This window comes from Physcomitrium patens, chromosome 5 (genome assembly GCF_059467195.1).
Source record: "Physcomitrium patens ecotype Gransden chromosome 5, ASM5946719v1, whole genome shotgun sequence".
Lineage (NCBI taxonomy): Eukaryota > Viridiplantae > Streptophyta > Bryopsida > Funariales > Funariaceae > Physcomitrium > Physcomitrium patens.
Window position 1 is genome coordinate 7,260,948 of NC_143414.1, and position 21,310 is coordinate 7,282,257.

General features: G+C 30.1%; 1 protein-coding gene and 1 long non-coding RNA gene across 12 annotated transcripts; one reads left to right on the plus strand and one right to left on the minus strand.

Moving 5' to 3' along the window:
* Positions 1-6: 6 nt before the first annotated feature.
* Positions 7-1,588, minus strand: LOC141045442 (uncharacterized). 2 transcript variants are annotated; one of them, XR_016503169.1, is made up of 3 exons: positions 1,423-1,588; positions 942-964; positions 7-767 (listed from the first exon to the last, which is right to left on the minus strand). It is a non-coding gene; the product is annotated as an uncharacterized LOC141045442 (long non-coding RNA). The 2 variants fall into 2 exon arrangements; XR_012217590.2 differs by having other exon boundaries at positions 942-1,588.
* A 971-nt stretch (positions 1,589-2,559) lies between these two features.
* LOC112282601 (uncharacterized) lies at positions 2,560-10,057 on the plus strand. 10 transcript variants are annotated; one of them, XM_024520399.3, is made up of 10 exons: positions 2,560-2,991; positions 3,276-3,309; positions 3,544-5,673; positions 6,015-6,207; positions 6,411-6,944; positions 7,148-7,287; positions 7,664-7,886; positions 8,178-8,540; positions 8,826-8,905; positions 9,204-10,057. In XM_024520399.3, the coding sequence occupies exons 3-10, from the start codon at positions 4,175-4,177 to the stop codon at positions 9,289-9,291; spliced, it is 3,120 nt and encodes a 1,039-aa protein (XP_024376167.1). In that variant the 5' UTR covers positions 2,560-2,991; positions 3,276-3,309; positions 3,544-4,174; the 3' UTR covers positions 9,292-10,057. The 10 variants fall into 10 exon arrangements, with proteins under 10 accessions (XP_024376167.1, XP_024376169.1, XP_024376174.1 ...); XM_024520401.3 differs by having other exon boundaries at positions 9,210-10,057; XM_024520406.3 differs by having other exon boundaries at positions 8,247-8,540.
* The last annotated feature ends 11,253 nt before the right edge of the window (positions 10,058-21,310 follow it).

Genomic DNA, 21,310 nt, shown 5'->3' on the forward strand with positions numbered 1-21,310 from the left:
ACACAATATACGAAAATTTCAAATTTTTTTCACACAAGTTAGGTAAATATAACATAATAGCATAAACTCACACAAAGCTTTGTAATAAAGAAAATCCTATAATGTGTTTGACCTTTACTGGTATAGAAGTACATCACCTCAAAATCACTTGCTTAACTAAAAAGAGTCCTTTACTATTATTTAATTAAGCATGACACATATCTTGGTGGTTTAGAATGTGCATTCTGTCTACTCTGCAATTTGATGTAATTGTCTACATTTGTAAAAGATTGAAGAAAGCACATGGATGTTGCTGGATCAAGGTTCAACTCTATCCTTTGGCAAATTCTGTCAACTCTGCAAAGTGAGGGGTCTTCAAAGCAGAGATCATTGTCCACTCCATTCATGAAGCACTAACTTGGTCTTCATGCAAACAAACAAAGACAGGTATAAGTATATATATATATATATATATAGAGAGAGAGAGAGAGAGGGAGAACTAAGTTGAAGGTGTGTTGTCATTTGCTATAGTTCTCAGATTTGTATTTTCATACAAATAGTAATCTGTTGGCAGATTTTATGGAAATTGCGTGTGGCACTTTTGGGGTCACATATTGTACACACTCAAACAACATGAATATCCTTAAAAAAGAGGGTTAGATAGATGGTCCAAATCCTTGGGAAATGCATGTGACCCCCCTGCCCCCCACATTCAATATTGATGGTAATCCTTGACTTTGGAAACTCTAACTTAATGGTGGTTTGCCCAGCATGAGAACCTGCATGATCTGCAAAAGCGACATCAATAATTGGTTATTAATAGCAACATTTTAAATGAAAAGAAAGAGTTTGACAAATTAAAAAAACCTTTTAATAAATTGAATTATGCAACTGAATATACATAACACACTGAAGTAAAAACTTAAAATATGATGTATTTAATAAAGAAAGTTTTAAAATACCATATACACACAGCTTTCTCCTTCTGAACAAATAAATGAATAAAAAATATTAGTAATTGGAACATTCAATTGTTTGTGACCTTAAACAAACATCAAAAATAGTTAATTCAAACATTGTACAGTCAAAATTCAAAACCTTGAGAAACAACAATTACACCAAATGAGCATAATTGGATTTCTGATAAGTTATTTTAACTCATATTAGCAATTTCAGGCATTTCTACACAGTAAGCATAGAAAAGAAAAGAAAAAAAGAGGTTTGTACACCATAAATGTCTGGTGTAAAACAGTTGTCATCAATAAGAATATTGATTTTAATTTTATTTTTTGACTCTAGAAAAGAATCACTGACATAATTCATACACTGGTATAAATGAATTGTGTTTAAAGTGTGAGTGATACTGTTGGAAATTATAATCATGAAATAAATCACAGACAGAGTTTAAAGTTAAACAAGATTGTTGTGAGGATGTCTTCTTACAAATTAAACACTACAATATAATGTTTGGAATATACATATACATAGTGCAACTAAGATGCAACAAGAGAACATTCACACAGCTGTCGAAAGTCTGTAAGAAAATGAAATAAATTATGATCTTTATTGATCTACTTGCTAATCAATAAAATGAGTTTTGGAATTGTGTGCATACACATAAGATAAAGAGTGGTTTAATGATCACTTCACAAAAACTTTGAATGGTAGTGAAAAATGAATTACACATTCACATACCAACAGATTACTATTATTGATATCACTCAACGTATATGCATATTTACACACATTTGTATATACTTATACTGTGATCATATTAAACATGAATAGAAAATCTTGTACAAGACAAATTACGTCTTTGACCAGGATATTTGATTGTATAGATACCCACATTGCAAAAAAAATATTATAGTTTTAATTAGTTTGGTGGGGGATGTTCCACCTGCATGTGTATATTCATTTATTACTCCCATTGTACCTCACACCAACGCACCAATTACTTAAACTTACAAATTTTCTGGCATTGTGAATAGAGAACCTTCGAAAACGGTTTTTTTTACGAATGAATTTGGATGGATGGTAAATGGACGTGAATTTGGATATATATTCCACATCCATCCAAATTTGGCTGGGTAATTCACGGCATCAGTGGCGCCGGAAGCGCACACAAGTTGGGGGGCAGCATCTCGCCGCCGGTCAAGAAGCAAGACCCGGCCCAAGCTGCCGAGCCTCAGTAGTCAGAGGCATGGAGGAAGGGAGAGCCCCATTGGGCTAATAATACCCGATTCAGGTCCCGGTGCTCCCCCGGCTCGGGCCGAACCATGCTCTTGGTCCCACACAGCAGCCCCACCAGCCCGCCTCTTCCTGAGTCGCGAGAGCTGTGCATCGCTCAATCGCCACATCCTGGCCGTCCAATTTTATCGTGCGGAAATTGAAAACCATTTCACGTCTACAGGTATGGTGAGAAAGGGCGGGATACGGCCCATTGTGAGGCGTTGGATTGGGTCGTCGTGCCAGGCTGGACTGGGGATCCGTGCCGTCGATGCGGTGGTAATGACGGAACGCAACAGGGGTAGGGCCCGAAGAACTCATTCAAGGCTGACATTCAGAATCCTTTGCTGTAGTTTGTAGCTTCATTGCTTGCTTGATTGATTGTTTGCCTGCGGGGAGGGATGATTGGATTCAGTGCTTCTAGTTTCCCCCCTATAATGGACTGTCTGTTCGTGGTCGCTGATGGTGGAAGTGGCACGGGCGATGGCGCCACACTGTCGTGTGGAGCGATGGGAAGTAGAATGCGTCGCACATGCCATGCGGGGGTGGAAGCTTCTGCTCCTCGTGACGGCCGCTTCTAGAGCTTCAACCTTCTGCAGAAAGTCTGGTCTGCAGTGAGCTGGATGGCGACGACCGCGCGAGTCCAGAGGGCTGTTGAAAGTCGTTGTCGGGCCTGGTTTCGGGCTGATCACGGTGGACGGATCCTTTCTTGACTGGTTAGGTGGCGTTGTGGACTTGGATGAGACCTGCTCGAGAATTGCACAGGTTTCATGCTAATTTGTGGTAAGCTCGGCAAGTTTGTCACAATTTGCTTTGAAATGAACGCAGGCAAGAGGTTAGCATGGTCTCGTTATTAAAGCGAGCGATTCTTCCCTAGAGTTGTGATCAGCCTCTTCGGAGAGGCTGTGAAGTCTGCTCAGACCGAGAGTTAGCATTCTTCGGAAATTTTTCAACTTTCCAATTTTGTTTTCACGTTGTTGTTGAACGACATTTTCGTGGTTATCGATCTGCCTAACGATTTACAGATATGTACCACGTGCGGCGTGTTCTTGTATCTTATGGTGTAGGAAGACCCGCTCACATTTTGCAACGCTGGAAAAGGTATTTTCCTTCCGCTTCAATTTGACTGGTTTAATCTGTTTAGTTGGCAGTGTAGATGTTCTAGTTCCACATGTTGAGACGATAATTGTTATTGCAACATGAATTATGAAACAGATTCCTTGAATTGTTACAGTTTCTCCAGGCGGTGTACTAATTGCGTGTCTAGCAATATCACAACACCGGGGTTTGTCGTTATTTCTGAATACTTGGATGCTTGTTTTTTGATGTCTGTAGATGTTTCTTTTGATAAATTTCCTGCTGAAGAATTTCTACACCCGAAATCTATCATCTCAGAAATTGCACAGGTATTCGTGATAGTTCAGAACACACTCGAAAGGTGATACGAAGGTTGGCTGGGAATTGGACGAATGAAAGAAAAGAAAAAAGAAAAAAAAAGCGCAGCGAAACGAGTTGTGGTCTCTTTAAAAAAAATTCTGTGACCGACTTTAGGCAGTAGAGCCTTGCACATGAGATGGAATTTTTTTATATGGTTGCTGTGTATAAACTCAAATTCGGGTATCGTTGCTGACAGTAGTTGGCCATGCATACTACTCGAGCATATTTTTTTTCTGTGGAAAGAGTAGCATGACTTGTGGTCCGTATAAGCGCTTGGACTTATCGTCTAAGTAGCTCACAAGCGCTTCAAGGGTAGCATTGATCAACTGGTATTTCTACCCGTTTATTCGATTTCATATGACTCTTCTGCTGCATCAGTGAACACGACAATATGGAAGAGAATATGGTTTTTAACTGATTTTGCAGCGTGGTTCAGTATTGGGTACGACAAATTTTTGTTATCAAATAGGGCGTAAGACATTCTTGCTATAATTCTCAAGGCACAAGCATTTTCTGGTGTATACCAAGCATGGAACACATGGACACTGACGACTTGATTGTGGAATTGCAAGCCTGTCCCAACTATTCTGATTCCTACATGGGCCTTATACCCCGGCGGATGCATCTTATGTACAAGTACTTAGATCTAAAGGGAGAAGAACCTTGGCCGTTCTTGGAGGAGTACTTTGGTGTTGCATTGGCTTTTGCAGCACTTGGAGCGCTAATCCACAACACAAATAAGATGGACAATGAAATGAATACCATCGATCTTCACTCTCAGAGGGTGGCTCTCGAGTCCATGTTGTCAAAAACCATGGGCTGGTTGCACAAAATAGCACAGGATGCTCTGCATTTACAAGATAGATTTACAGCATCGGAAATAGCTAGGGACAGAGATAGTATTGCTTGGAAGGAAGAAAAGGCCGTTCTTGTGAAAAAAATTGAAAGTGCTGAATTAGAGGTTATCGAATTGAAGAAGAGGAGGGAAGAGGACTCGAGAGCGAATGAGAAGGTTGTGCGCATTTATGCCACCCAAGAGCAGACCTGGAAGAGTGAGAGAAAGAAGCTCCGTCATGAAATTGGTCTCCTACGGAAGGACCTGTTAAAGGCTGAAGTCGGTGAGCTGTGTGGATATAAATCCACTACGAGAGGTAACTGTTGCGAGATGTGTGATCAGATGGGAAAACATTTAAAGGAGCTTCAAGCAGCACTTAGTGAAAAGCAGTCTCTTCTCGTGATTGCCGTGGAGGAAGCTCGTTCAGCAGATCAAAAACATAAGGACTTCTTAGACAGACTTGCTATTGCGGAGGGAGTTGAAGTTCAGTTGAGTCAGGAACTGGAGAAGGAGGTTGAAGTCTCCGTCAAGCGTCAGCTTCTCTTATCTATGGTGGAAAAAAAGAAGGAAGAAGTTGAAGAGAGGTTCTCATGTTTACTTGAGGAGTTGAACACCACAAGAAAGTATTTAAGTACTTCTAATTCTGAAGTAGACAGGCTTCGGAGCGAGCTGGATGTCCTAAGGCAGGAGAATCAGTCTAAAGATGCCGAAATCAATAGAATGATGGAATTGGCACGGATTACATCAGAAGAGATGAAGGATCTTGCTAAAAAGTTTGAGCAGATCCTGAAAGAGAAAGAGATTGCTGAAATAGAAATAGATTATTGGAGAAGGCTTGCAGATGACACAGGTGCGAAGCTGCGACCCATCGCGCACAAGGAGGAGACTCATTGGCATGAAATGAAATCTTACGGGCCACCGATGAAATCTGACGAGCAACTTCGAGCCACCGATGAAAGATTGTCAGCTCTGAGGTCAAAACCATTAGCGATGAAATCGGGAACTACTAACTCAAAGTCCCTATCTCAACAGATGGAGTTTGAAGCATCAGCTAATAATCTGAACTGTAACGCTCTGGCTTTGTGCGACGAAATAAAAACTGTACAAAACCCCATATTTGACTTTGAAAGGTTCGATCACACTACGCATCAACAAATATTGAAGGAATTGCAGCTGGAGCTCGACGAAGCTAAGTAAGGCAAACGTTTGCTCATCTCTGGTGTAATTTCTGATGAAGAGTCGATGCATACCACATTGCTCAATCAATAACGGACTGTTCTGTAATGCTGTCGCTGAATGCAAATCGATAGAAAGTCATTTAATCGAAGTGAATGAACACAAGATTCAGAGTAGGTCACCTCGTGTTTGCGAAGCCTCTTTTGGAGGGGACACAGCTCTCTTGATTGAATAAGCTCATTATTTCGTTTTAGTTCATAAGGGTACCTAGTATGTAAAGGGCAGCTCCGTCGGCTCTTCTGTTTTATATCAATTTCACGATTTTAATGTAAGAATGTCCCCGTTATTGTTTTTGAAGGGAGAAGCTAAGGGTTCAGGATCTTGAACACAAAGCCATGCTTATAAAACTCACTGAAAAAGGAGAGACCGAGCTACAACAAAAGGACTTACAACTTGCTACCGTGGAGGCGAAATTATGCCAAGTCTTGTTACAATTGGACAAAATGAAGCGAAATGAAGTTCAAGTTTCTTCTGAACAAAGCGAAGAAAAGGTATTTGTTCATTCTCTTCAGTCTCTGCAAATGTTTTTGAGGAACTTATGTGATAAGTCAGCTCTAAATTCGGCATCTACGATATCAACAAATGTGAGGATGAAATGCTGCCATTGCAATTATGTACTTTCGAAGTAATGAAAAATCGAAAAATGATCTGAATATTGTGCAATAGCTAATTTATTTTCATAATTTTTTCGTAGATTTTTTTGCAATACATCAATGAGGATGATCAGGAAGTACTGCCTGTAAGCACCAAGAAAGAGACTGAAAAAAATATACCTGCAAGCGAGACAATTGAAGATTCAATGCAAATTGATCAGGAAGATGAGGGGGAACTTGGTTTCGAAGTGCTCCTTCATCAGGGGAATTTAGATCTGGAGAGAGCCTCAAATACTCAAGAAAATAATAGCGCTGATGTGGTTCAATGTCACAACGCTTCAAGACTGGAACGAGTTTGCAGCTTCTCATACGCATTAGATCCTTGCTCATCGCCTAACAAGGACGATATTGTCGAAAAACCGCTTAAAATAACTGAGTTTGACATGGGCTTCACTTTCTCTACAACAGTCCAAATTTTGAAAGTCGAGGATAATCCAGCATTGTCTCAAAACCTCTCAAGGTCTCGCAGCTCTGTTAAAAGAAAACGAGAAACCATACCCAGAACAAATGATAGCTCTGAAGAAGAATCGGATAGCGCAGTTTCATATGAGGATATTGATGATGCTGTGATTCCGGTAAGAGCACGGAGGAATCCCAAGGACGACTTCGTTGCTGGGTGGATTGATTTGAGTATAAGCAGCTCCTGTCTCGTCTGTGATACTAGACAGAAAAAACAAGCATTTTGCAGAAGTACCAAGGAACTTCAAAACTTATGATGCAGATTTCATCTAGTTGTGAAGTGATCAATATAATTTTTAAAACTTGATGTGTGATGCAGATTCCTATGAACGGTACACAACCGCTTGATGAAGACCTATTCAATGCTTTGGGGCATCATTCTCGAAATTCTTTATCAACTCTTAGAGCAGGATCACATGATCCTACATCTCCAGTCTTCGCAGGAGGCAGAATGGAAAGGTTAGCTATGCAGTTGTGGAGGTTTTTGTTGCTGTTTTACACCCCAATTTTAGAAAAATTGTTTTTCGTGAAGGAACTCTAGGAACCTAAAGTACAATGTTTATACTTCTTCTTTTTTCATTCTTTTCTTCTCGTTTTTTTCTTAGGATAGTAATAATAAAAATAATGATAATTTGAAAAATTAAACTAAACTCACATATTCGAACATTGCATATACTCTCAAGATTGAATGTTTCTGCACAGGATATTTCTCTCTGATCATTGTGTGTCCTGTTCGAAGAAAATCGGCTCAATGCTTAAATGAAAGAAAAAATGTGGATTCTAAGAACTTTCCATACCATTATAATCCGATTGAGCTTTAAGCTTGTTCTTACAGAACTGTTATACATACCAGGGAGGACATCGAAATTTTGGGCCTGGCATTGGAAGTACGGAGGATAGATCAGCAACTTGCAGAGATGGAGAAAGCTGGAGGTGTTGAATCGTCGGAGATTATTCAATTTAGAATTCCAACAGCTATGGTGGACTCGAGTCTCAGCAAGCAACCTAGGCGATCCGCAGGGTTGGTAGAGAGGGTTAACCGACTCGCGAAGCATATGGTAAGAAACTGTTTGACATGCTCATGAGCAGATAAGATGAAAATCGCATTTATTGATGTAAATTTTAAGTCTACCTTGGAATGCTGGGTGATGGTTCGTGAATTCTTAAAGTAAAATCGTATCCGATACCATGCCTGGCTGCCACACTGTAAGCTTGTTTGAAATTGTACTTGATAATTTTCATGTAAAAAATTCTCACTGGAGTTGAGATTCACTTTCATGCACATGCTGTTGATTTTCACTATCATCCTTGTCGTGACATTCTAGTGATGTGTTCTTCTAAATGTGCAGGGCTTCACAAGCCCAGTGCCAATTGCTGTAATCAATTCATTCGAAGATGTGAATCGAATTTGCATACAGGGTGCCGCAGAATCAAAACAGGATTCAAGATCGAGTCCTCAACCATCCGAAAATCCCCCAATCAATTACTTAACCACTCTCCAGCGGAGGGCGGAGATAGTTAGCGAAAAGCTTGTAGCAATTCGAAACAAACTTCTGAAGTGCAGTTCTTCTGGTTCGTCATTGTTTCCGACACACCAGTTGATGGATAATGTTCAAGCTCACCTGCTTCAGGTTCAGACAGCATTACGTGCCAGATTGACTACGATCACCATGGACCCAGCTCACTCCATTTCTGCTAATCAACTAGCTCAAGTGAGTCAAGCACGATTTTTTCTTGAATTCGACCAGTTTGTTTCTTGCAGTGCCATCGATTTCATAAATTTGTAAATCCCGCCGCAATTTCTGGGTTATGTTCGACAGAATATTACTGTAATGCCAAAAAACCTCTCCAGAATTGCTGAAGGTGCTGGACAGGATGTAGTATGCAGATGACTACTACAAAAAATTGGAAAATATTTTCAAGGTCGCATTCATTCTGGAAGTCTGTCTTGATCTCCCACTATCTAAACTGATGGCATGGTGTTCTGTTAATTTCAGGTGCATCCAATGGCCATCACTATGGAGGAGCATAAAAGTAGGCGCACATTTGGAAGAGAACCGAAACATAGATCTTCAAAGTACCATCTCTATGCACAAGCTCTGCTCGGTTACTCTATTTTGTACTCTGTTTCGCAATGGCGATAACATTACCATTTGTTTCCAAAAGTTCAACAAAAGTACCATCTCTAAAACCTTAGCTTTTGAGCTCAGTGATATTCTGTCCATTTAGCCATGTAACTTCAGGAATAACTGGCTCCGTCTGCTATAAAAACAAGTCGCATTATTGGTTGACTGAAATGATTGTGTCATGGTTCTTCACGTGGTGGCAAAATTATTGTGACATCACTTCTCACTGCAATTATGATTCAATGTTAGATGCAGACTGGATGCGGAGATTTATCACCCGACGCGGAAGGCCAAAACACAATCTTTCCTGCGAAAGTTGGTCATGCATCTGCATTAATACTACATCATTAGCTGGCGAGAATGACGTTGTACCAAGCTTACTTGAAAATAAAATGCGGCATTAAGTTGCATAAATTTCAAGCAACTACAGATTAGCACTCGACTTCATTTGGACATGAAGAAACCATTGATTATGCCGCGAACCGAATCGGAACACATGGTCTGGTTCAATGAGTTGTACAATTTCAGATGAAAACCGGATTTCATGACGCTAGAGTATAAAAGACCTGCAGAGGGCATATGTGACATGGTGGCCATCTGTATCTCGACGACAGGATACACATGCAGCTATAATGCTTTTCCCAATGCAACATGGTGTTAGAAATCTGTTCCTACACATCTAACTGCGAGTAACTATTCCTACGGAGATTATGACTAGACAGGAACTCGTATGCAGTGTTTATTTTCAACACTATTCAACCAGTCCTGATCAGCAATCTCCGTGTGCATGGAAATAGTAATCCCATCGAAAGTACTTTATTCTCAGTATTGAAGCCAGTAGCCCACATATTTGTCGAGGCTGTTATTTGGCTACATTTATTGTTGAAGTGGTTCAATACCAATGATTCCAAAAATCAATGACGACCTCAGGAGATGAAAAGTGCGTCAAGTTGGTTCCTATCTGCAAATGTAAGTGTCGTTCCTTAATCAAGTAACTAAGTGAGTAGCAAGAGGACCGTATGTTCCTTCCCTCAAAGCTCTTTTTCCTCGGTTTCATAATATTTAAATAAAATTTCTTCGCTACGTGCTCTATGCTGGTTGCATATCTGAGCTATTTCTTTTGCACGTCAAGTGGTTGTCAGAGTTCAGATTAAGAACCTATTATTGATCCATTCAGATCTTGGGATTACTTGATGTGTGCAACGTCGTATCATGTTTTAGAATAGGGAGGCGGATATTCTATTTTAAAACTTGGTCTCATTATGTTGCAGGAGTGAAGTGGAATTGAATGTTCGTACTCACTGCAACCTTTCCATCTCCTCATTCTCATAATGCAAAAGCAACAGAATTAAAGTTGGGGTATAAGTTTGTTCTTGCAATGGCACATGTAAATGTTTTCTGTATGGTATTCATTTCTCTCTTATTCTATGGTCAAATATTGCAATTACAGCAACTGAATAGAGAACATATGTTGTTTAATAAATTATAAACCTAAAAAATATGTTTTAACCACTTGTATAAAAATGCCAAAAGATAAATGAGGAGAAAAATAAATCTAAATAAATTGTAGATATAAGATTTGGTTTCTTAGTGAAAATAACATATTGTCAAAGTATAAAAATTTAATTAATTATTTGATTTTTCATTTTAAAAATTATAATATATAATTGCAAATCAAAAAAATTTGATGCTTTTATAAAAAATCCAATATATTCTAGACTAGTATTGTAATACAGAAAAATAGATTAAGTAATTTATATAATATTCTTCTTTTTATTATTTTGGCAATAAAAATATTTATTATTAAGCTACTCTCTTTGTAAATTAGTCCAAATTCCAGTATCCAAATTTTGTAGCTTATATTTCATACATAACTCATAAATGTATCACCAATATTATATTAGTTTTAACCTACCAAAAACAAGAGATTAAAATGATATAAACACCAAAAATCTCCAACTTATTGTAATCTTCATATTTAGGATTTAAAATGTAACTTGTGTACCACTTTTTTCATATTTTATATTTTTTAAGTACACAATCTGTATATAAATGTATGTATATATATATATATATATATAGAATTCAGAATCGGAATTACTTAGTAAATTTATCTTATTTACGATTAGTTTTTATTTTTTATACTTTTTTTTCTTGTTGCTGTTATCTTCAGTTTTATGATAATATTAATTTGTTTTATTTCTATGTGTTAAAAAAAATCCGAAAGTAATATATAGACTATAAGTGTCAATTTAAATGTGGTTACAAAATATTATTCACTTTATAGTATCTGTATGATATTGCAAATTGCATATTATATGTTATTTATATAAGCATATTAACTTATAGATTAGTTTAGCCTTTAAAAGTGTTTTTAAATTTTCACATATATAACTATATATATATATATATATATATATATAGATATATTCATCTTCACAATACTTGTTAAAGCAACAAAACCATCACAAATAAGATTAGCTTTAGTATCACAAAAAATACAAGAAAATACATATATTATAATGAAGCCCTCACTGAACTATTTATGGTTTTAACACAAATTAAAATTAAAAAATTATTTGTTTTTCTTTTATAAAGAGTAGATATAAGTGATATAGGATTAGTGAAGCTAACATCTTAAATTATACCAGAGATACAATATAAGTTATATTTTTGTTGACAAAAAAAACCATATAGAAGGGTTTAAATATGAGTTAGATAAATAAAAATTTAATTTAGAGTACACAAATCAATACACCTTAGTTTATTAATTAAGTAGAATTTTGTAAACCATCATTTAATACTATAGATTTAGATAACTAATACATTACTAAAAAAAGTCAAAGTAATAAAAAAATTAGCTGAATTTACATCATGTAAATTATGGTTATATTAAGATAACATTTTTTTTCTTAAATTAATTGATTTATAAAGATTTAAAATTTATCAGATTGAAAATCCATAAAAAGAATAAAACTATGTCTTACAAATGATAAAAATAAGAATTGGATAATTTCTTAAAAACTTTCTTTGATACAATATATATATATATATATATATATATATCTATATAGATAATTATTTAATTAAAAATAAAATCATCCATAATTATGAATTAAAAAATTAAAGTATAAAGCTTTGAATTAATGTATTTTTTAAATGCTATAGAGTATATAATCTATTTCACTATGTAGAGACCTCATTTTCTTTGCATGGATATCCTCTTGTGCTATGTATATCTATATACACATAGTTAAATTATTAATTTAACTAAAACTTTAGGATAAATTTGTAATAAAGTATTTAAGTACAATGACTTATGGTATTTTTAAATTTAAAATAAATCAAAATAAATTTCATTCAATTCCTTTATTCATCTTAAAAAAGCTTTATTTTATTTTATTTGGAGAATATTTTATTATATTGTAACAATAATGTTTTATAAAATAAAAAATAAAATAATGGTAGATTATATATATATAGAACGTTTAATATCTTGAAAATGTATAAAAGATTCTTAGAATACTTTAGAATTAACTATAGGATTAAAATAATAATATTAAGGTTAATTAATGTGATTTTTGTAAGAATCTTATTAAGAATTCATAGAAGACATTTAAGAAAATAATAATTAGCATAAAAAAATCATACCTTCTAATTATGAAACTTGTAGTTTATAATTAAAATATCACCAAAAAATATATGTTAATTATAAAAATATATATTTTTTAAGTTTTTATAATTATTTTTAAAATAATATAAAAAAATAAAAAAAATCTTATTGCAAAGGTCTTTTGTATTATTATAAAGATTTACTATAAAGACATCATCTTTTTAATAATACTATAATTTAAATATTTATTTTAAAATTATATGTAATTAAATTATTTTATATTATGATCATCTAATCATTTATTTTTAAATTTATAGGTATATAATAAATCAAAAATTATTTTATCTAATACTTAAATTAAATTATTTTAGAAAATAATATTAATTTTGATAGCACAATAATTTTATTAATATAAAAAATGATATAATATAATTAATGATATCTTTAAAATTAAAATCATATAATTTTATATTTATCACAATTGAAATATATCTAATAAATTAATTAATTTAGATTAAATATATAGCATTCAAAAACTTAAAATTCAAAGAACTAGATAGGAAAGCACTATTTCTAAAACTAAATTATATATTTTTTGAGAGTTAATATTGAATCAAGCATATAATATAATTCTATAATAAAAATATTATAAATTCCATATTTTCAAACAATTTAAGTTGACTTTTTAGGATATGTCATTTCAAATGATGGCCTTATAATGGATCCTAAGAAAGTTTAAACTATCATAGATTAAAAGATTCTAAGAATAGTAAAAAAATATCCACTATTTTTTAGAATTTGTTAATTACTATGAATTTTTAATCAAGTACTTTTCTCAAGTTGTGGCTCCACTTATACGTTTGATTTATAAAGACAAACTTGAGTACAATAAAGAAGCTAAAGTAACATTTCTATCTTTAAAAATAATTTTTATTTTTACACCAATCTTATATAGTATTGACTTTTTTAATATATTTTTTATGGAAGTAAATGTATTGAACTTTTTTTTAGGTGTAATATTGTCACAAATGGGAGAAAATAACAAATTTCACCATGTATCTTTTTATTCAAGAGTATTTCTAATAGTAGAAATCAACTATAATATCAATGATAAAGAGCTTCTTATAACTAAAAATTTATTTAAAGAATAGCACTATTATCTTCAAAGTGCTTCTAATTTATTGACTATTTATACAAATAAAAAGAACCTCTAATATTCTATGTTAGAACATCTTTTGAATTGTTGCCAAACTTATTGGAATACTTTATTGTCAAGATTTGTATTTGATATCACTTATTGGCTACAAAAACAACAAGATTTATTTAATCCACTTTCTAAATATTATTTTATTGTAATACAACTAATAGGTAAAAACAAAAATAAAAAATTATATTATAGAAGATCTTATTTCAAATTCAATAGCAAACTACTTCAAAAAAATATACAATAGTCAAAAATTAGATGTTGATACTTGTCAATGATTGTTTATGAACTTGAAAGAAAATTAAATCTCAAGACACAAAATTGTGTCTTTTTGATAAATCCAAAATTCTTTCATTGATTGCACAATGAGATTTGTGAGCAAACTAAAAAAAAATTATCAAGCATCAATTTTGAATGATTTGAGTTTGCATAACTTTATAAGAGCTTTGCAAAATCATGGTTGTTTTGGAGTACCTCTTGTTTTGTGAAATAAAAAGAATTTATATTTTAAAACATCTTATGAGATATGTTGTAGATCTATCAATAAAAAATTATATATTTTTTAATATAATTGTATTCAGTGTATATTATAAATTTATATTTGACCTAATGGTTAAATTAAAGGATATTAAAATTTATCTGGATTAAGATCCCAAAAATTTTAGTTTAAAAGTTAAGTGAGAATTTTTAAGGTTTGCAATAATTTCCTAATTAGATTAAGATATAATTTAGCACACAAGGTACAAACTTAATTATCAACAATTATAAAAAATCAGAGTTTGGCATGTTAAAACTTCTTCAAATTTGTGGTTTTTGTTTCTTATTAAAAAATTGAGAGTTTTATAAAATTTAAATTAAGATCAATAATTAAATTATCTTAATAAGATTTTGAATCTATTATGAAATTTGATTAAGATTTGATTATAATTATTTAGGATTTTTTTAGGATTTTATTAAAATTTAATAAGATTCTTTTAGGATTTTGTTAGAATTTAGTTAGAGTTTAGGATTTAAAATTTGATTAAGTGATTGAGATTTGATTATGATTATTTTAAAATTTTATGAAGATTTGATTAGAAATTTCTTTGAATTTGATTAAAATTCAACAAAGATTTGATTAGAATTTGTTTAGGATTTGATTAAAATTCTTATATGATTTTATTAAATTCCTTTAGAGATTATTTATAATTTATTTAAAATTGATTAGGATATAATAAGATATATCTAGGATTTTTTAAAGATTGATAAGATCTACTTAAGATAATCGGAAGTTTATTTAGATTGTTTAAGATTGCAAAAAGATGTTTTTAACATCTTATGTATTGTATTGAATTAAAAATCAAACATGAAGGTAAATCTCAACCCTTCTACAAGTAAATATCTAGTGCATTCTTAGATTTTTTTTTACATAACACAACAATGCTCTTATCTTACATCAAAAAAAAGATATAACTTTTGATCAATAACAAAATATTTTTTTGAAGTTAGAACAATTTCAACTATGAGCAATAAAATCAATGTTGATTATTGATTCAATTTTTTTTTTTTTTTTTTTTATCAAAACCAATCAATTTATTCTTTAAATTATTATATTTATAATATTCAAAATAATTCTTATAAATATTATTAAAATTTTAAGTTTGAAATTAAGAACAATCTATTATATTTTTAAGAATACTTATATTTTCTAAAAGATAAAGCATGATTATATATTCTTCAAGTTTGTCACAACTTTCTAATTGCAAGACATTTTTGATATAGCAAGACTTTAGAATTTTTCTCAAAAGAGTTATGGCAGCCTCAAATGAGGAAGGCACTCAATGACTTTGTATAATCATGTGAATCTATTTAAAATCAAAAAAGTCTTCATTATTAATCTTAGTGACTTTTCCAACCACTACTTATTCCAAATCAATAATGGTCTTCTATTTCAACAATTTTTTATCACAAATCTTCTAGTCTTAAGTTTTTATTATTCTATATTTGTGATAGTAGATTTTTTTATTAAGATAGAATTTATTTTTTATATACAAAACTATCAAAAATAAAAAAATAAAAAAATAAAAAATAAAATTAATTGACAATATTTATTGCTATCATGGATTGCCAAACGATATTATATTAAATAAATAGATTCAATTTGTATAAAGATTTTAGAAAATTCTTTTGAATATACTAAAGGTAGATATAAAACTATCTTTGGCTTTTATTATCAAGCAATATCTAAAATAATCTATCAACTACTATTATAATCATTGGATAAGTCTTTATTATTAGCAAAGCTTACTTATAATATTAAAATATATATTTTTATTTAATAATTATTATTTTATATTGATTATGATTATTATCTATAATTTAATATTTTTATATTCCAAAAAGTTTATAATTCTATAATATTATATTTAAAAAACTATTTATTGAATTTATATGTGACTATAAAAGCACAATGAAAATAAATTCAAGAAAAAAATAATAATCAATGCAAATGCAAAAACAACCTCAATTATACATTGGCAACAAAGTATGATTACTTTTTCATAATATTAAGACTATTTGTCATTGTGACAAGTCAGATTTTAATAGACTTGGACCATTTCTTATTTATGAATAAATCAATCCAATTGCATGTTGATTATATCTATTAGAATCTATAAAGATCTATTTTATGTTCTATATATCTCTTCCTAAGTTATACAAGACTAAATATATTGAGGAGAAAACAAATGCCACCTCTTTCTATAGAAATGAACAACAATAAAGAATTCAAAAAAGAAAAAGTCTTACATTTAAGGTAGCAACAAAATAGGTTGAAATATCTTGTGCAATGACACAAATATAAAATTAATAAATGCACATAGGAGCCATTCAAGAATCTTTCAAATAGAACAAAGAAAGATAATATTTTTTTTATCAATAATATCAATCAAAATCAAAATAGAGAATGAAGTAATTATATGATGTAAAATTAACCAAGTTCAATGAAGATTGTATTTTATCTATCTTTGTTTGTGACCATTTTATCTATCTTTATTTGTGAACTATTTTATCTATCTTTTTTTGTGATCTATTTTTTATTAAATTATAAAATAAAGCATTGAAATTTTCATAGTCTTTAAGTCAATTTAATAGAGATGAAGACCCTAAAGAACAACATGTTCTTACAATAAATGACAAGATACAATATATTTGTTATCATGATTTTAGAAGAGATTCTTGATATTTGGTGATATTATTAGAGATAAGAACCACTCTTAATAGTATTTTAAAATGTTTTGCTAGAAAATAATTATGAAAGCTTTAATAATGATCAAATAATAAGATGGACTTCCTGCTTTAGGGAAGAATACTATCAATAGTTGAAAGAACCTATCAACTACCTGCAATAAAAACAAAGATTAGAATATATAGCAAATATAATTTGTTATATTATAGACTTCCTCAATATGTCATCACCTCTCCTTTTAGAACTTGTTCTTAGACAAGAGGATAATAACACATACTTAATCAACACTAGTAATTACTTAGATAAGAGGAATTAGGTAGAAATAAGTAAATATATTAAAATCTTATAAAAAAACTTAATAGATACAAATTGACTTTGTACATGTCTTTAGGCAATTGATAGGTTGAAAGTTTGACTAAGAAGTTGATCACATGTTGGATATATTGATCACTTGTAATATAAGTTGGTCATCTCATGTATATATAAGAAACTTAAATTATAAATTGGAGATATGTCAAGGATCTTATAGAACATTTCTACTTAGTTCCTTATTAGATAGTATATATAGAGACAAGAGTGAGGCCTTCTTTAGTCTTATCCGCTCTTTTTTTGTTTCTTTTAGTATATAGTTTTAAGAATCTCTAATTTTTTAATCTTTGATAATATTTATTCTAATTTCTTTCTAAATATATATACTTTCTTATTTTATATTTTATCATATCTTTTTTATATACCTTTTACTTTATTATTTACATTCTTTGAATTATTATCTTTGATACCAAATATATATTAAGCATAATTATGTACATAGAATCAGAATTAAGATCTTTCAGAGTAGTTAAAAAATTTCTTATTTTACAATAATATCTTGTTGCTTCCTTTAAGCTTTTCTTATTTTTTGATATATCAAAATAAAGATATTTGGATTGGTATTATAAGTGGTAAGCAAGTTCTTAAGTAATGATAAGAATATATTTTGATATTGTTTTGATGGATTTGAAATAGAATATATTTTATTAAATTTTAGTAAAGTATTTGTACTAAATTTAGATATATTTTTATGATTTTTTACTTTATTTTAGTAAAAGGAAAAAAACCTTCAATACAATGATTTATTTCTAATCAAAATTTATATCAAATAGATAAGTGTATATAATTATTAAAATATATATATATTGTTAATTTTTAAGTTGTCAAATTTAATTTGATCATTCATTTGATTATTAAATTCATAAAAATTTAAAACCATAGCTTTACACATTTTAATTTTTTGAACTCTTATCTAAAATGTGATTCAATATGGTTGCAATTTGAGATGCAATAAGGTGAAATTCTTCTAAAAAATCTTTGAATGAAATCAAAATTGGAATTTTAAAAGATCAAAAATAAAATTTTGCATCAAGATTCTATATATCATGCGGTTTGTAATTTAAATCTTTAGCTTGAAGCGTACAAAATTCAAGAGAAGATTTATAAGAAATTTAGATTTATACTTAAGGCATTGTTGTAATATAAGAATTAAGCTTGAAAATAGATATAAAAACCAAATATAAAAGAATTCTAATTAATCTTAAAGTTCTTCTTGTGATTCAAAAACTATGTGAGGTATTTGAAAATACTTGTCTTAATAATCTTAATTCTTGAAGAATCTTAATTCTTGAAGAATCTCAATTCAATTAATTGTAATTTCTAACAATTCTAATTTTTAATTCAATGCAATTATAAATAAGAAACATTGAGTTTTAAATAAGTCCTAAAAATATCCTAAATATACTCTATTAGTCCTAAGAAAATCTTAGATATATCTTGTTAAACCTTAATCAAAATCCAAAGAATCTTTAAGTAATTCCTATGTAATCTCAAATAAATTCTAAAATAATCCTATCAAATACACACAAAGTCTTAAGTAAGAAATAATTAAAGATTAATAAAATCTAATTAATTCCTAATCAAATTTTAAAAAAACAAAACTTGATAAATTTTTAATTAATTCCAAAGAAAAACTAAGCAAATTCCTTTGAAAAATCCTAAGTATATTTTAACTAATTTTAATCAATTTCTAAAAAAACCTGAACAAAATCCTATTTAAAATATTTAAAAAAATCTTAACCTAATTTCTAAAATAATTAACCAAATCTTAATCAAATTCTAATTAACTCTTAATAGATTCAAAAAAAAAAATCTTATAATTTTTTAATCAGTTGTTAATTTTACTTAAAACTTTATAAACCTTTCAACCTTCTATTTGATAATAACCTCAAAAAAATTAAAAATTAGACATATAGATTGAAAGAAAGTACAAACAAAATTGCTTTGACATTAAGAAGCTTCCTTCTCCAATCTTGATGTTGGATTCTAAGTGCCACAATATCCTTATTCCACCATTAATTTGATTCCAAACTTTGTGTAGATATTAAAATTTATATTAGCTATTAGTCAACTAAATTTTAACTCAATTTTAAATGCAAATTTTTGAAATACTTTAAAATCCTTATTGATATTCAAACTACCAACTATTAATATTCCAACCTACTTAAATTTCAAAAAGTTTGAATCTAACTATATTACTAAGTTCAAATTTGCATCAAAAACTTAATACAAATAAGTGCACAAATCTACCAAATTTCATCCATAGATCTAATACAAAATTCACAAAATTATCTAAAATATAAAATTTTATTTTATTTCTCAAAAAAAATTCACTCAAACAAAATCTTGACTTTACATAGCTCCTACAAATTGAATTTGCTCAAAATTAACATAAGTAGAATCTTTGTAGAGTTTTTTTTTTTTTTTTTTTTTTTTTTTTTTTCTATTCCAAGTTTTAATTGACAATAGAACCTTGCATTTGATGCGGACACTTTTTTTTAGCCTTTGAATATGGTTTCAACCTTGATTCACAAATGGTCTTTTTTGGATATCAGCTAAAATATTTTTATTGGTAATTTTTTCCAAAATTTATCATTTCTTTTACTTAAAGATGTATAAGATAATTTTTTGTCTTATCTATTGTCTTTCTTTATTTATGAACCTACAAAGCAAGTAGAAGCACTTTTCAACAAAAGAATAGGATCTATATTAAATTTTTTACTACCTCTTATTTTTTATGAGTGATTTCTAAAGGAAATTTTTATTGAGTCTTCATTAAGGCACTTTTGCCCAATAGTTGCATTACAACAAAGTAATGTAAACTCTTGTAAAGAAGTCTTTGAATAAACATATTTGCAATCCAAGTTTTATTTTTGGGGTGAGATAGTTCTTCTTAGTAGAGTCTCAAGTCCTTTCTTTTAAGCTGTAAGACCAATATTGTTTGCTTTACCATCCACAAAGCAAGCTATAATTGTATCTTGATGGAGTTTAGCTACTGTTTTTTTAATGAGTTATTAAACAATAAAATTTTCATGTGGTTATGTCCTTAAAAGCAAGTAAGCATAACTTTGAAAAAATCCTAATAGTAAAGATTCACTTGGAGTTTGACAAATCAAATGCAGTTGGTCATTTTGGTAGTATAGGTCATAAGGTGTTAGAATCTCCCCCTCTTCATTAAGATCTGTTGGGAGGTTGAAATTAGAAGCAGCTACAGCAGTACAAATATTGATTCATTTTCTATTTACAGGTTTTGTTAATGTCTAGATTTGCATTAAATTAACATATGGTAATAAGAAGTATTATAATGTAATATAAAAGTTACATTTAATCTTCTATGATCTACAATCATTAATCAAATAAGCATAAGCTTGTACAAAAAGCAAATGTTTTTGAAGACTATATTATGGCACAATGTATTTTCTTCTAAACATACAGTTGTATACTCTACTTTAACCAAAAGACATTGTCATTTGATGCATTGAATCTTAGAAAGAGGTTTACAGAAGACTAAAACATACTTAAAAATTAAATTTAAGTAAAAGTATAATTAATAATTCTAAGGTGATAACATTTAATAATGGTTTTTAAATTAGCTACAACATTAAGCATGCAACACTTACAAAAAAACTTTATGCCGAATATGCCACAAATAACTTTGATCTGTATTTTATTTTTTTTAAATCCAAAAAAAATTGTCTATTGATCTAAAATAAGATTTTTATTAAATGTTTTTCACTTTCAAATTATATAGTAAATTATATATATATATATATATATATATTTTAAAATCAATTGATTAACTTGTGATGATATCTTTTTTTTCAAAATGTACTCTACTCAAATTTACATATGAGTGGTAAATTAAACCTAATTAATTATTTTAAAAAATAGTATTAGTTAGTCAATCTAGAAAATTTATTGAACCTTCAATAGCAAGATTCTGA

What these genes read in the sequence shown, in the direction of transcription:
- LOC112282601 (XM_024520399.3), top strand. Translation starts at nt 4,175, where the DNA reads ATGGAACACATGGACACTGACGACTTGATTGTGGAATTGCAAGCCTGT. An exon ending in TTGATGATGCTGTGATTCCG is followed by an intron (nt 6,945 to 7,147) that starts GTAAGAGCACGG and finishes TGTGTGATGCAG; the next exon opens with ATTCCTATGAACGGTACACA. An exon ending in GCAGGAGGCAGAATGGAAAG is followed by an intron (nt 7,288 to 7,663) that starts GTTAGCTATGCA and finishes TTGTTCTTACAG; the next exon opens with AACTGTTATACATACCAGGG.